The sequence below is a fragment of the Carlito syrichta genome, unplaced genomic scaffold, assembly GCF_000164805.1.
Source record: "Carlito syrichta isolate Samal-C Ts95f unplaced genomic scaffold, Tarsius_syrichta-2.0.1 Scaffold315407, whole genome shotgun sequence".
NCBI classification, from domain to species: Eukaryota; Metazoa; Chordata; class Mammalia; order Primates; family Tarsiidae; genus Carlito; species Carlito syrichta.
In genome coordinates this window covers 1927150-1943261 of record NW_007259503.1, presented here as the reverse complement: position 1 = coordinate 1943261, position 16112 = coordinate 1927150, and the positions used below count along the sequence as shown (strand labels likewise).

Here is a 16112-nt window from a genome sequence, read left to right as displayed (position 1 = left end):
TATTACGATAATAACACACTACAAATTAAAACTTTTCCCAGAATTTATATAGTTGTTAAGGGAATGATGGACTCTTTAGAGAGAGTGAGTTTTCTGCTTGACTTTTCTCATATATAAAGTTTAAGGATATAAATGTTACCTACCTCATCGGTTGGTTGTAAAGATAAAATGAAACATCACCCATGTACACTCAGCATGTCAGCCATTACTGCTGTTCCCTGAAAGCACTTCAGTGCAACACATATCAAGTAGATGAATGTTAACTTCACAAGTTAAGTGATCATTCTGACTCTTTGAATATTGAAAAATAATATAGAAATGTCTGTATAATACCAACATAGTATTCAAGATTAAACATTGGACTTTTAATGTGAAAGTTACACTTTTAATCTGACTTTTTTTAAAAAAAAGGGGCTTGAGACAAGTTAAGCACTAAGCTTAATAGTGCATAAAATTGTTCATTTGAGCTCCAAAACTATTGGGCATAAATTTAAGTAGCTTATGCCTTAAGAAGAAAAACAAGTTTTTATCCATATCACATAGCTATTTAGACTTTCAGATTGTTTTTGTGGGCATATTACTTCACATCAACAACAATAGATCAAAAAGTAATGAAAAGACTAATTAATATTATTTTTGCATTCTAGCTTTTTATAGTGAGTGTCCTTTTTCCTATTGATTATTGTTATGGCTTTAAACTGTGAACATTTTAGATCAACGGGGAAACTTAGCAATTCTTTTTACCCTTTGTAAAAAGGGATAGTGAATCATGAAGTCATTTGGAAGAAAAGGAGATTGGCTACATCAAACAAAAAATTGGTTTGGCAGCAATTTTATTTGTAGCATTCCACACCACAGAGTGTTTGTGTCTTAGGCTCTGGTTTCATGCTTTGTGATTTGGTAGAACCAAAACAATGTGTCTAGTTATTTTAGGAAAGAAATTCTCTGACTAAAATAAGGTAAGAGTTGCCATATGGGCATCTATATATTTAATTGTCTTCAAGGGAACTAGAACAATTTTATGGAATAATTTTTTAGACCAAGATGGTCTATCTGTTTGTGCTTTTTATATTTTCAAGATAATGTACACACACAGCCATATCTATGTGTAAGTGACAACAAAGCTGTACACTGTGCAGAACGCAGTGTACTTACACATAAATACTTAGGTTAATTATTATACTAACAGACTATATGAAAAAGCCAAAATCGAAATTAAACTCCACACCAGAGATTTAATAAATTAACTCTAGACTCTTTATGCTTAATGATAGTTACTATTTGGGTGACTACTATATACTAAATGGTTAATAAAGATTATTTCTTTTAACAACATGAGATAGGAAACGTTATTACGTTATTATCTCTTTCTTGTTTGTGGGGACATTTAAACTGGGGTAGGTACAATTATTTTCCCAAGCTTGCAGACAAAGCAATAGTAGAGCTGCCATTTGAAACCAATTAGTGGGCTCCTCTGTACAAGCACCATACACTATACCACTCTTCTGCTCTTTTCCCCCTAGTGTCTTTAATCTGTTTACCATCCACCCAATGAAATTCACTTGGCATTCATGTTGGCCACATTCAGGAGTAGGAAGTATTTAAAAAGCTTCTTGACTGAGTTAGGAGTTGCTTCATTTTCGAGGTTTGCTTGTCATTGATGCTATCTTGGCTGGCTGTCTAGTGCCTGGTATTCTCATTTGCCTTGTGTTCTGTTAACAGTACGTATATTCATTTCTTGACCCAGTGCTTGTCTTTTGTCTGATGTTGTTCCCAAAGCTGCTTCACAACAGATGACTTATTTTGTCTTCGTTGAGTTTTGTTGGTACAACCTGAGATTTACTTATCTTTTTATTTATATATATATATACCGGCTTGTTCTTGGTTTTCTTCTGAAAATTAAAATCTATTTTCATTTTCACTCATGCCTGTATCTTAATGTGTCAGTAAACTGGGCTTTCTTCCAAGTACTTGGTTGATCCCAGGCTTCTGCGTATTTGGAAGTTACTGTCTTTCCATCAGTACATTCACCTGCCTATACTCTCAGTATAACATATCCTGAGACTTTTTTTTTTTTTTTGAGTTGGAGTCTCACTCTGTCGCCCAGACTGGAGTGCAGTGGCCGCTCCCGGCCGCCACAGCCTCGACCTGCTGGGCTCCAGCGATCCTTCCGCCTCAGCCTTCCGAGTAGCCGAAATTACAGGCACGCGCTACCACGCCTGGCTAATTTTTTATTTATTTATTGTAGAGATGAGGTCTTGCCTGCCCAGGCGGGTCTCGAACCCGCGGGCTCAAGCAATCCACTCACCTCAGCCTCTGAAAGGCACAGGATTACAGGCTGAGCCACCGAGCCCGGCTTATCCTGAGACTTTTAAATGTAACCTCCCTATTTCAGAAAAGCTACTTGCTTTACAAAATGACTTCTGTTTATCCAGAAAAAAATAACTAGGTCTTATAAACTTAGGATAAGCAAGTTTTGAGTTATTTTATAAACTATGTTGCATATATTCATTTTCCCTATTTTATAAATCAAATTTCATATAGATTAAGAAAAATCTAAACACAGATATACCACTTCTTTTAAAAAGCATATTATTCAATTGGAATACTTAATTTAATTTTGTTTAAGTTCAATACATAAATAAGAGGGCTTCTGAAATCATCATGTTTCTTTCCAAAGTGAAAGTTCAAATGTACTGGTCAAGGTTGTCATCATCATATACACTTGGACGCACATGCACACACGCACACACATACACACACACACAGGGTTAGTATTGAAGCATTTTCTTATCGATTTGGTAATTCACTCACAAATAATTAGTGTCCATAAATATGCACGCAGTACTATATTAGCTGCTGTAAAGGATAAAAATGTTTACAAATATTAACTCTGTAGGGAAAAAAAAAACCCAAACATATATTCCAATAATAGGCTGAATGTGGTATTTGCCAAGAAAATGGAAAAGCAAGCTCTCTGAAATTTCAGAGAGGAAAGAAAGCTTGTCTATCTCAGATGAGAAGAAATGGCATGATAGAGGAGGAGCATTTTGAACCAGATTAAAGAATTGTCAGTATTTCAATAGCCAGAGATCAACAGCAGACATTACACTCAAAGGGGAATGGTAATAACACATGTACTGATATGAGAAAGGTCAGCCATTGTTTGAGGAAGAGCAAGAGAAGTATTTTCCATAAATGGAAATAATAGGAGATAAGTCTGCAAAGTTACAGGAGATTCTTTATTCCAGGCTAAAAAAGCACTAATAAGGCCTAGAAGACAACTGTACATTCAAGCTCCAGAATTCATCTAAGAAGAAAATAAGTGATCTTTGTGGTCATTTTTTAGTCTGCTAAACAGTATGACTAAGAGCAGTTGTAGGACCCATAGGAAAAGGGAAATTGATAAAATGAGAGAATTGTGGCTCTCAAGTTTTATTGACCTGTATTTTAATCCCATGTGACACTTAGCAAATTAACTATCAGTTTTTTCATCTATAACATCATCATCATAACACTTACTCCATAGGAATATTTTGAAGATTAAATGAGATAATTTATAGAAAGCATTTGGCATAATCCCCGACTCTCTGATAGTTGTCATTTCTAGCCAAGATTTAACCTTGACTTTATCAAAGAGTTCTCTCTAGGTACTTCCCCTTGGAGTCTTATATGAGCAGGCTTCATTCATTGCCTCCAGTAGAACCCTATATATTTCTCCCTGCCTGATGCCTCAGACATCATTACTCAGGGGACTCTGGGACACACTGAGAGCCTCATCTGTTTGGGCTTACTGACAGTATCCTCTCTGTATTGCCTTCCTGTATTCCAAAGTGTGCCTCTTGTGTATTTCTCTTTGTCCTGGCGTCCATGGTTATCTGAATTTTGTGGATATCTGTAGCCTTCTTGTCTACAGTTTTTATAATTTCTTAATCATTTCCTAGCTCAAGGATATTGAGCATTCTCCATTTTCTCTTTATCAAGTATCACATACTGTCACTTTAATATGTATTATTGATTCTCAAACTTAGATTTCTCTCATTCAAAGCTGTGAACAATATGAGAAGCAAGAATGTGACATGGAATAAAGATATACTTTAGAAGTAAATAGTGTTAGCCTGTTATGTAATGATTGCTGAAGAATGAACTCTGGTGTATATTAACTTTATTTTAAAACTAAGCCAAAGGGAGTAAGCTGTGGAAAATGTCAAAAATATTTTATTGCATGACCTGCTTATTTATAAGATCATTTTAAGGTTTGAATAGTATGACATAAACTAAAATTGAAAACAAATTGAAAGCAAATAGTATGACATAAATTAAAATTGAAAACAAGTTTCCAAGAATGGAAACTTCTTTTTATTTAAGGCAATTTTGATTTAAATTACCACTGTTTATCATCTGTCACTTTAAGGAAATGATTAAATGTCTAAGTGTCTCTATTCATGTATAAAACAAAAAAGAAATGCCTGCTATTTCTATGCTAGACAAGAATAACTCTGGGGTAAATCTACATCATTGTATGAACAATGATTTAATTCAAATTCAATCTGTTGACAGTTTAGTATTTAAATTTATATTTAAAGTACCTGTGCACTACAACAAAAGTGATATTTTTTGGTTTTACTATCTTCCAGCACCTCCAGTTTTCATACAAGAACCTGCTGATGTGTCTATGGAAATTGGTTCAAATGTGACATTACCTTGTTATGTTCAAGGTTATCCAGAACCGAAGATCAAGTGGCGAAGATTAGACAACATGCCAATTTTCTCAAGACCTTTTTCAGTTAGTTCCATCAGGCAACTAAGAACAGGAGCTCTCTTTATTTTAAGTAGGTTAAAGGAAATATATTTCATACAAATATGTACATTTATATTATACATTCATGTTTTATACGTAGGTATTGCTGTTTAAAATAATGAATTAATATTGCCAACATATTTTGTATTCATTGCATTTCCTTTAAAATAGTACTGACTTTTTATATTTGAGAATTGTCATAAATGAATTATATTTTATTCAAATGTATGTCATGTGTCATAAGGGTTTATGAAGCATTATGACTTCTTTATACCTCATCGTTTCTTATTGCAAGTAAAGTCACCTGGGCCTCTAGGTAGATAAGTGGTCACATTTCGCTTACTCTTGTAACAATTGCTGTAAAGAGAGAGGTAAAATATTACTAGTAGTCAGTTAATTATTTATCTTTGGCCACAGTACATAACAACATGAACAGGCTTGCTATGAAAACTCCTTGGTTAAAAGTTGTCTCCACCTGAAGCAAGAGTTTTCCTCCAACCCTGCAAAATAAATAAATAAATAAATACGTAAATACATAAATACATAAATAAATAAAAAGTCAAATACCCTGTTATCCAAAAATTTTACTTATAAGCTATTCAGTATTCAGATATTTGAAAACACTGTATTTTTTCAAATAAAGTTAAGAATAATTGCATAGCGGCACCAGAGGAGGAAAAGCATTAATTGAGTTTAGGAAATAATTGGAATTTGGGGATAGTTATTATTTCCAAGTTAATTAACAATACTAAATGTGCATTGGCCACCGAAGCTTCCAGACACAATTAAACTGATAACAATGTGGCTCACACCTGAAATCCCAGCACTTTAGGAGGCTGAGACAAGTGAATTGCTTGAGCCCAGGAGCTTGAGCCCAGTATAGGCAACATAGTGAGACCTCTCCAAAAAAGCGGATAAGGTAGCCTGTGCCTGTACTCAGGAGGCTGAGGCAGAAGGATCGCCTGAGTCCAGAAGATTGAGGCTGCTTTGAGCCGTGATCGGGCCACAGCACTCCAGCGTGGGTGACAGTGTGACAGACACCCTGATTAAAAACAAACAACCAAACCCAAGTATTTGAGTATTCAGCTCTCTTCTAGGCTCCGTGGTGAAGACAAAAGTCAAATACAGAGTCCCTCACTCATGTATTTTGCAATTCACTGTCTGAGTGGATGGTCACAACAGTAGCTACTGGGAAGTATGCATGAAATTGGGTGAGATTGTGCAGGACCCGAAATACCAGGTGAAGAAATACACTTGATAAGGTAGAAATTAGAGAGCCTCCCTCAGAGTTTCACAGGCAGGAAAAGGTACATAAAAGTACTGTTTCAGAATAATGACTCTGAAAGATTGGAGAAGAAATGAAGAAAGGAAAAAATGGGAAGGCTCAAATAATTACACAGGTAGGGTGATGGTGGTGAGGAAAAACTACCCACAGGGGAAAAAAGAATGAGACCTGAAAACACATTGATTAGAGGAGGTGAAAACGAAAGAAAAAAATAGGCCAATATATTGAGCAACAGTTGCCCAATTGTCTAAATTACATTGTCTGGAAGGAAATTCATGATTAGAAGTTTAGCTCTCAGCAGTACGCTGTATTTCTACACTAATTAACCCAGGAATTGTTGATATGAAGAAAAATCTTGGTTAGAACCAACGCATGACTTATTAACCAGGTGACTTGCTGAATTTTCATTTTCAAATGAATGTTTGTTACTGCTTAGAGTAGACACTGCTTGAGTTTACCAGATGCAATTCTGCAATTAGATATATATAGTTAACCGAGGAGCAGAAATTTAGTCGTTGCTCTGTGTCTGAGATTGTATGGAGCTATTCATAATGGAAAGCTGTATGTATTCCATTCAAATCTTATAAATAGCTTAAGCTGCTTATTTCAGTTAAGATATTTACAAGATTGCAATCATTCCTCTAAAATCTTCTCTTGCCAGCCTGGGCAACAGAGTGAGACTCCAACTCAAATAAATAAATAAATAAAATCTTCTCTTGCCTTCCCTATTGTTCAAGACAAAACCACACTCCTTTTAATACCTAAAATGTTGTACAAAGGAAAATAAGGGAAAGTAATTTACATTAAAATAATTTCTGTTTCAATATGTAGCTAGTCTAGTATTGTCTACGCAGTATGCATATACAACGTGTATTCACTAGCTCAAATGCAGACTGATATAGGAGTATGGGACTGATGACTTAAAAACTCCAAGCTGGTGAAGTGACTTTATAAAATAATAGATCATTATTGCTCACGTACTTTCTGCTACTTATATAACATTAGGCTATCGATTCATGTAGTTGTAAACAAAGTAATCAAATTTATAAATATCCAGTGGGATCTTCAGAAATCATTCTGGACGTGGGATCATTTTTCTTCTGTAACTCTGCCCCGTGATTTACCTCTCTACATTTTGCCCACTAAATTACAGCAGACTTCCCACAATCATTGGATCAGTTAAGCCATTTCCCCTGAAAACTTTCAAAATGCCCCCAGAGCAGTAATGCAGAGTCCACTGGTGGTGCAGCCTTCTATCTATTGAACAGACCAAGATTTTTCAAGTCTTGCTTTTGCCTTATTAGGTGTGGGCTGACCTTTCTCTCTTCTACCCCTTAAGGCACAGGTCAGATATTGCTTCTGATGTGAGTCCTTCTCAAATTCCATACCTACATGAGGTTACTCTCTTCTCTGTGCTTCCACAGCTCATTGTTTGGTTTGTATTTTAGCATGTATCACACTCTGGTGTTATTGCTAGTTTCTATGTATGTGTCCTCCCCTAGAACAGGAACTACCAGAAGGCAATGCCACACTTTTCATCCACAGATCTCAGCACTGTTCTTGGCACATAGTTAATGCTCCATAGCTGGTATTGGATCAATAAATGAGTTCTTCTTTTTAGACTTATGGGCAAGTGATAAAGGAACCTATGTTTGTGAAGCTGAAAACCAGTTTGGAAAGATCCAGTCAGAGATGACAATAACAGTGACAGGACTTGGTAAGATCAAGTAAACGTCTGCATGTCACATGCTTCAAAATCTTTAGACTTCTTTTACTATGTCATCTCCTGCCTATGCCACTTAAAAAAGACACTTAAAAAAGACACACCTGTTACCTAGTCTTCCCTCCCCTATCCCATTTCATATTTATAAAATATTAGACCTAGAAATAACCTTAGAGATCATTCACTCCAAACTTCTTATTTTCCATTTGAAGACACGGTCAATTTAAATAAATTAAGACTAAATATGAATATACACACACATTTATCAATTTATTCAACATGGAATTATTTTGTGTATAATATGAAGTAAAAATGTGATATCATTTATTTCCAAGTAGTGAGAAATAGCTTTTCTTGAATATTCTCTTCCCACTCATGAAAGTACCCATTCGATCACATGCTAGGTTTATAGTCTTGTGTGTAGTCCTTGGAATTCTATTTCCGCAATAGTATTACATTGTCTAAATTATTGTAGCATTTAAAGTGATCTTTAAATCTGTCAGTGCCTGTTTCTCATTAATACTTTTATAATTTTTTTAAGTTTCTCCCTTTATCTCTCTATATATACTTACATTTTCCAAGTAAATTTTCTTAAGAATTTTTGCTTTAACTTATGTTAAATTTATTTATTAATTTCTAGAAAAGAGCGTATTTACAATATTTCTTTACCATTCCATATTAGAGAGTTTAAGAAAGCCTCATTTTTTTTTGCTTGAGTGATTACAGCAGCCCCCTTATTGATCCCACTTCTTCCAGTCTACTTAGTTTTTATATTAATTTGTCACCAAAAGGTGGTTCCGATGATTCCACTTTTCCATTTATAAATATTTTTAGTCACTCTTCATTTGCCTCCCGAACACATTGAAAATATCTTAGTTTGACATTTCTGTTCTTCCAAGCCATACTCTTTTCTTTTCTTTTTTTGACTTTCTTTACTTCTCTACTACTGTATTTCTTATCCTTTTGCCATCCCTTCTACTTAAATGGATCCTTTATCTTTGCATTCAAATTTATACCCATTTTCATTTAAAAATTTTGTTCCTGAAAACTCAAATTGTATAGCATAATAGTTTTTTTAGCCCATAAAATAGTTTGCCTTCCTTTTGGGTGAAATAGAGTTGACAGCGCCTGTGCTCTGTTTGATTTAGTCCCTCCCCTTATTGGAATAAGCCCTGCAGTGGCTAATGTTATTGAAGGACAGCAGCTTACTTTGCCCTGTACTCTATTGGCTGGAAATCCCATTCCAGAACGTCGGTGGCTTAAGAATTCAGCAATGGTAAGAGCATTTTAAATGCATGCATTCACATTCCTAAGTTCCTTGAGTAAGAAGTAATGTATTTCAACCACTGAAATATCAATTTAATAAACGTACAAAACATTATGTAATTGTACCAAAGCGTTTCTTTATTATATGAATGCTTTGTCATTCATATTATTTTGAATTTGATTATTCATATTGTTTTGAGATTAACAATATGAAGAAATAGTCAATGGTGTAATTCTTATAACTTCACACTAAATTAAGCATCATGAATAAACTCCTTTCAGAATGTGTGAAAATGGATGCACTTACTGAGTTATTTCATAGCATCAAATGTGTTGATAGGCTGAGCTCGGTGGCTCAGCCTATAGTTCCAGCACTTTGGGAGACTGAGGCGTGTGGATTGCCTGAGCCCACGGGTTTGAGACCGCCCGGGCAGCTCGGCAAGACTTCATTTCTACAATAAATAAAAAATTAGCCAAGCATGGTAGTGCGTGCCTGTAGCTCCGGCTACTTGGAAGCCTGAGGTGCAAGGATCGCCGGAGCCCAGCAGGTCTATGATGGGGTGGCTCTGAGTGTTCCATTGTACTCCAGCCTGGGCAATGGAGTGAGACTCTACCTCAAAAAAAAAAAAAAAAAAAAAAGTTGATACCCTTCTTTGTAGTATATTATGAAATGTTACCATTTCCATAACATTTCTCAATTTTATATATTAACCTTTATTATTGACTTTAAGCATTATACTTCTTATCCTGAACTATTTACAAATGTAGGTCAATATTGCGTCATTGTTGTTCAGTGTATAATTTTTGCTTATGAAAGAATGTACAATTCTATGAAATTTTTTCCCTAAACATGCTATATATAGCAATATGTTTTCATCTATTTCAGAACAGTTTTCCTTCCGTTTTCTAGAGTATTGAGACTTATTTCTTTTTTAAGTACTAATTAGAAGTGAATTCACTTATCTAAGATGTAAAATTGTTCATATTTGCATAAAAACCTGAGGAAAATTAGTATAACTAACTTAAAAATAAATACCCTTGTAGGATGATAATAGTTAATCGCCAAAGTAGCCTATATGCCATATGCATAAATAATAAAGAGAGGTGATTGTTCTTAACTAAAAATATTACCAACCTTCTCAGATACAATTCCTCCATCATGTCTACTAATATTTGCATCTGTCACCTGACAAGGGGGTTGTTGAGATTAAGCCATTCTCCCTTGGCTTGAATAAGTACCTATGTGCCAAAATAAAATATCAAATAGTAATAAGGTCTTCCTGGAAAAGAACAATTTAAGCCAAAAGTAAAAGTTACTTGTGAAATTGGGGTCCTGAGGGATGACAAAATTTACAGAAATAATAAACAAGTGGTGTCTGTTTCTTTCCTTTTCCTCTTATGTGCGTGACTCTCTCATAAATATTAGTAGGCATAATTTTTGGAGGTGTATCAGGCTAAAATACAATTGATATACTCTTGGTAACATTTTATGCTCATCATTTTTCACTTAAGGGCATTCAAATATTTTGTTATTTTATAAGACATTTGATAATCTAGTTGGAAATAAAGCAGATCCAGTTTTGGCTCAGACAAATTCTTGCTTTTTTTTTTTCCTTTAAGTTGGTCCAAAATCCTTACATCACTGTTCGCAGTGATGGGAGCCTCCATATTGAAAGAGTTCAACTTCAGGATGGAGGTGAATATACTTGTGTGGCCAATAACGTTGCTGGAGCCAGTAACAAAACTACCTCTGTGGTTGTGCATGGTAAGAGACACACCCAATGTAATTGTTTCCAAACTGTGTTCAAAGCTGTGTTCACATATTTTATTCAAATAACTCTGTTCCACTAATTACAAGTAGATATCTCTCCTAATTGTTATTTCCTATTTCTTGAACAATATCTACATTGTTAATGTTGTTTCCAGATTTCCCTCTTTTATGTACACAAAAAAGACATTCTTGGGAGTTACCAGCTTAGTCTGGCCAAGGGCTTTTGTAAGTGGTTTCTTAATTGATAAAAGTGCACTCAGTTCTCAATGAATTATGTGTAAAAATACATTTTAATTTTAGGCAAGTTGAACTTATTATACCATCCAAATTGCCTTTTCTTTTTGGATTGTGCAACAAGCATGCCTTTACTAATGACCCCTTTGTGTTTGAGCTACAAAATGACCTAAGCTTTTCTAAAGGTCACCTCATGTGCTCCAAACAATCTTCTTGCATGTTAAATAACTTAAAGGTCACAAATAAGAAACTCCAGAAGCAATCTTTTTCCATTCGTGACTGTTACCAGCTTTTAATGTCTCAATAAATAATTGACAGCTTCATAGTTTGAGAAATCATCATAACTTTTGTGTATTTTTTAAAAAGACTTTGCAATATTGTGTACAAGGCTGAATATCTTAGGGAAGAAAGTTGTACAGGACACTTATTTTTAGTGGTTGATTCATTCTTTATTTAGAAGACAAATTGGCAAATCCAGTAGTTTTCAATTTTGTCTGGTCTGTTGACAACTTCAGTGAATGCAGACCATCTTTTTTTTGATATCTGCTTCTCATTTTAAACAGTTTCTCCTACCTCTCTCAGTTTTACATCAAGTATCCACCAATATCACCTTAAATATTCTTGAAGAAATATTATTTTGAAGAAATACTAAAGCAACACTAAATTAGTTGTAATCTAAAGGAATAAGTGCACACTGCCAGATTAGACATGGTTGTGTAAGTATCTTTTAAAGAAAACCGGATCATAGGTTTCTTAGAGAGTGCTTGTGGACTGGTGTGAAAATCTATGATAGCCATGCCCTCATGTCATCTCTTTTTGGCTTCTAGTGATTGCCTGGAATATTGTGTTGAGAAGGATTTTGAGGCCAGATTTTCACTTGAGTGAAAGAGTGATGGGATTAGTTTTGATGTTTGGCATATCAGAGGGGTGAGAAGACAGACAAACCAATCATATATGGTTGATTGTGATGGAAGTTTTAATAACTAAAAGTTGAGATCATTTTATAACATTCATTGGTTCATCTTAGTTCAAATTGAGTAGCTATTTAGTCAATAATGCTAAAAAATTAACCCAACCATTTGGCATCAACTACACCTAGCAGTCATTTAACAGATGGATGTAATGTGGTATTGCAGCTTCTGTATACCTTTGTATTTTTGTTAATAAATACAAAGAACCAGTCTTTCATCATTCTGCTTTTCCACTTTTAAGAATGCTCATTAAAGCCTCTTAACCAATTCTTAAAAGAATGGATGAATGAATGCAGGTATAAACGCAAATTAAAATGACAAAGCAGTTTGTCATATTGGTTTATGTAGATTGACGATCTGGAAAGAAACTTCTCTTCCATACCCAAATGTCATAAGATTTGAAAACTGTTGCCTTAATTTGCTGCTTTTCTTTGTTGCTGTCAAACTCAGTATGAATTCAAGAAAATGGCTTATTCCATATTGCCACAAGTTGACAGTATAGTTGAAATTTGAATACTCCATGATGAGTCCAAAAATTAAATTTCTTTTCTTTAGAGAGTAGCCTGGCATTTTTGTGTAGGGCTGGATATATGCTGCAAATACTTTAAGAAGAAATTATCTAAAGAATAAGCCTAGCCAAGGGAAAATATGAGTATGTACCATATCTAATTTAAACCTTCTAAGAAAATTTTTTTACACTGAGTTCTCTGATATCTCTTGTTCTAACAAACTTCTACTCCAGGGTAGTTATAATAATTCTGGAAAAATTTGATTTTAAGCAAGAGATGTGATTAGTGATTAAGCTCCTGGGAGCAGTTGCAGTCTCATCTTTCCAGAGAATGGAAAAGAAATGCCTGGTACATATCGGGCTTTGATTGCCTTCTTTGCACTGTGTTAGGAACTTTCACATATGGAAGTTTCTTTAATCAAAATAATTGTTTTGAGAACACTGAATATTACGAATTTCTGTATGTGAATTGAAACTTTCACATATGGAAGCTTCTTTAATCAAAATCATTATTTTGAGAACACTAGATATTGCTAATTTCTGTATCTGAATTGGTTCAGATTAATTGTGATATACACAGTGTGGAGTGGTTAATGTTCTTCCTTTCCTTTTGCTTCTACTCATATAATGTTAATTCTTCAGTTGCTTTCTAAAGTCATAGGTATGTTATTCTTCATACCGAAAAATATTGATTTAGAATTCTGTGTTTTATTCTTTTGCATGTAAACTCCTAATGCTTTTCATGTGTTACTGTTAAGTTTAGTGGCTCTCTAAGTGATCTTGGGTAAAAGCAGATATTTAATATGTAATTGTTAACCCATTTCTCTGAATATGGGCTTATGAAAGCTCATAGCAGCTTAGTGGACAATGATCAAAGATATGTGTTAAATGTGTAACTCAGGATATAATCCTATCTGGATTTCCAGGAAAAAAAACTTTCTTCAATCCTTTCTTATTTTTATTAGGAGAATCAGTTTATTAGACATCACTTACTACTTGATTTTAAGTTTTGATTAAAGTTTCCAGATCGTAACTACTTTATTTTCTTTGTTGAGCACAGTACTTCACAGAGATTACTCTACATTTCTACCAGAAAATGTTAAATCATTGCTTGTTTTTACAAACATCAAGTACATACTGAAAATGTTCAGTTTTAAATACATGATGCTTAATCATGTATTTAAAGAACAGGTGCTCACATTTCGAATCCTGCTTCCCTTTTCAGTTCTGCCAACCATTCAGCACGGGCAACAGATTCTCAGTACAATTGAAGGCATTCCAGTAACTTTACCATGCAAAGCAAGTGGAATTCCCAAGCCATCTATCGTCTGGTCCAAGGTAAATGATACATCTAGTCATATTTCCAAAAGAACAGAGTATAAGGTTCACTTGGAAATTCTCCCCAGTCTTGAGCAGGAGAGTGGAGAAGTGAACCACAGAAGGAAGGGAAGTTAAAGAGCTTTGCTGAGCTAGTTTCCTCTGTGGCTGGGCTAATAACCTTCAATATTGTAGGGACCCTTTAATAAACCATATGGCGGCACCTCAAAAGGATCTCACTGGTAGACAGGAGGTAGGACATTTATACAAGACACACACACCCCTATCTCACCTTCTCCCCATCCCACACAACCCCAGGAGCCAACCCTGCACTTTCTGGCAACCTGTGCACTGGCTAAGTAGCCTTCTGGAGCTTTACAGAAAGCCCTGATGCTGAAAAGAAGAGACTTGAGGGCATGAAGTATGACTCTGGCAGAGTATGTGAAGCCGCCCACCAGAGCACTAGAGAGGGCTGAGGGAATGCGGCAAGGGTAAAAAAAAGAGTCGGCTACAGCACGGAAAGTGCTTAGAAAAGTTCCTGATACACAGGCTGTGCTGTAGAAGTGTTCCTTGTTGTGTTGCTAGTACTATTCAAGCATCAGGTACGTGATTTCACTAAAGACCTTTTAAGGTTCCTTCCAAGTGATAAAACTGCATAGAGTTTTCTTTCAATAAAGTTTGATGGTATAGTTACCAATTCCATATATGATGACAAATGATAAGATACACATACAAATTTATTCCCCTTCATACTCTTGTCATGTAGTTGTCCAGTTTTGGTTTTTTTCTCCTTTTTTTAAAAAAACTTTTAATTTATTTATTTTAAAGGTGTGGGGTACAATTCAGGGTTAGGTATATAAGTGTTAATTATGCAGGTACCCTTGTTGGTGACGTGTGTCCCTCCTTCCCCAGGCAGACTCCCATTACTGCCAATCCTGCTTCCCTGCCCCCCTCCCGGCAGTTTCCCACTACTGCCAATCATTTTCTTATAGTATTACAATAATTGTTCAGGGTCCACTTAGGAGTGATCACATGTGATACTCGTTTCTTTGTTTCTGTGAAAGATCACTCAGTATTATAGACTCTAAGTCCATCCAGGTTGCTGTGAAGTTCATGATTTTGTTCTCTATGGCTGCATAATATTCCACCATGTATATGTGGGAAGTGGGTTCCAGGGGACCCACACACCTGTCAGGGGATACTGGGATCTGCAGATAGACTCTGAATCACAGTTATCCTCTCAATTAAATCCCCAAACTGCAAAAAGTACAGCCCCCAACCCAGCTTTTATTTGTATTCTTGCAGTGAGAACAAAAAAAAACACCATGTCCTGAGGAAGTCCTTTCCATCTTTGAACAGCCACAAAGATGGCATATTTTCTGTAAATTAATTTTAATCCAGCAGATATAGTGATGACATAATAATTAAATGTAACATTTGTATAATTAACGATTTTAGTGTTTTGTAATACCATCTATTTTTATCCATCCAAAATCTCTGAAATATGAAGTTGGTATTGACTTCCATAAATAAATAAAAAGGTTAAAATTTTTGCATTCAGTACAAAAAAGTCACAGTGACAAAGCAGGTCTCCAAACTGCACAGTATCTGACACTGAGTAGAGGTTGAATACACTTTAAGGAAAATACGTAAGTGAAATCTTTCCACACTGATCTCTATGCTGTGGCCGGGTACCAAAGTTAAGAATTTGGACTCCAGCCGGACTTGGTGGCTCAGGCTGTAATCCCGCGCCTTTGGGAGGCTGAGGTGAGTGGACTGCCTGAGCCCGAGGGTTCGAGACCCGCCTGGGCAGCGAGACCTCATCTCTACAATAAATCAAAAATCAACCCGGCATGGTAGCATGTGCCTGTAGTTGCGGCTACTCGGAAGGCGGAGGCGGAAGGATCGCCGGAGCCCAGCAGGTCGAGGGGGCGGTGGCCGGGAGCGGCCACTGCGCTCCAGTCTGGGCAACAGCGTGAGACTCCAACTCAAATAATAATAATAATAATAATTGGACTCCACAACCTGTCCTCTGGGTTTCCATTCCAATGCTATCACTGACTGGCTTTGCCATTTTAGGCAAGCTACTCTACCCCTCTGTATGTCTGTTTTCCAGTGCTTTAAATAAACACGCCATTTCTGCATGGCACTGGCATCTGCTGTGCTTTGATGAGGCCTCCAGAAGCTTACGGTCATGGCGGAAAGGAGCGTGGGAACAGATGTGTCACACAGCGAG

The 16112-nt window shown here is 35.8% G+C and overlaps 1 protein-coding gene across 1 annotated transcript in view; it reads left to right on the top strand.

The window, feature by feature from the left end:
* Window positions 1-16112, top strand: part of HMCN1 (hemicentin 1) — a 467592-nt gene that overhangs the window by 222831 nt on the left and 228649 nt on the right. The window contains exons 16-20 of the mRNA XM_008072785.1: window positions 4638-4832; window positions 7708-7803; window positions 8958-9085; window positions 10696-10840; window positions 13785-13897. Coding sequence (XP_008070976.1) covers window positions 4638-4832; window positions 7708-7803; window positions 8958-9085; window positions 10696-10840; window positions 13785-13897 — 677 coding nt within the window. The remainder of the gene's footprint in view (window positions 1-4637; window positions 4833-7707; window positions 7804-8957; window positions 9086-10695; window positions 10841-13784; window positions 13898-16112) is intronic.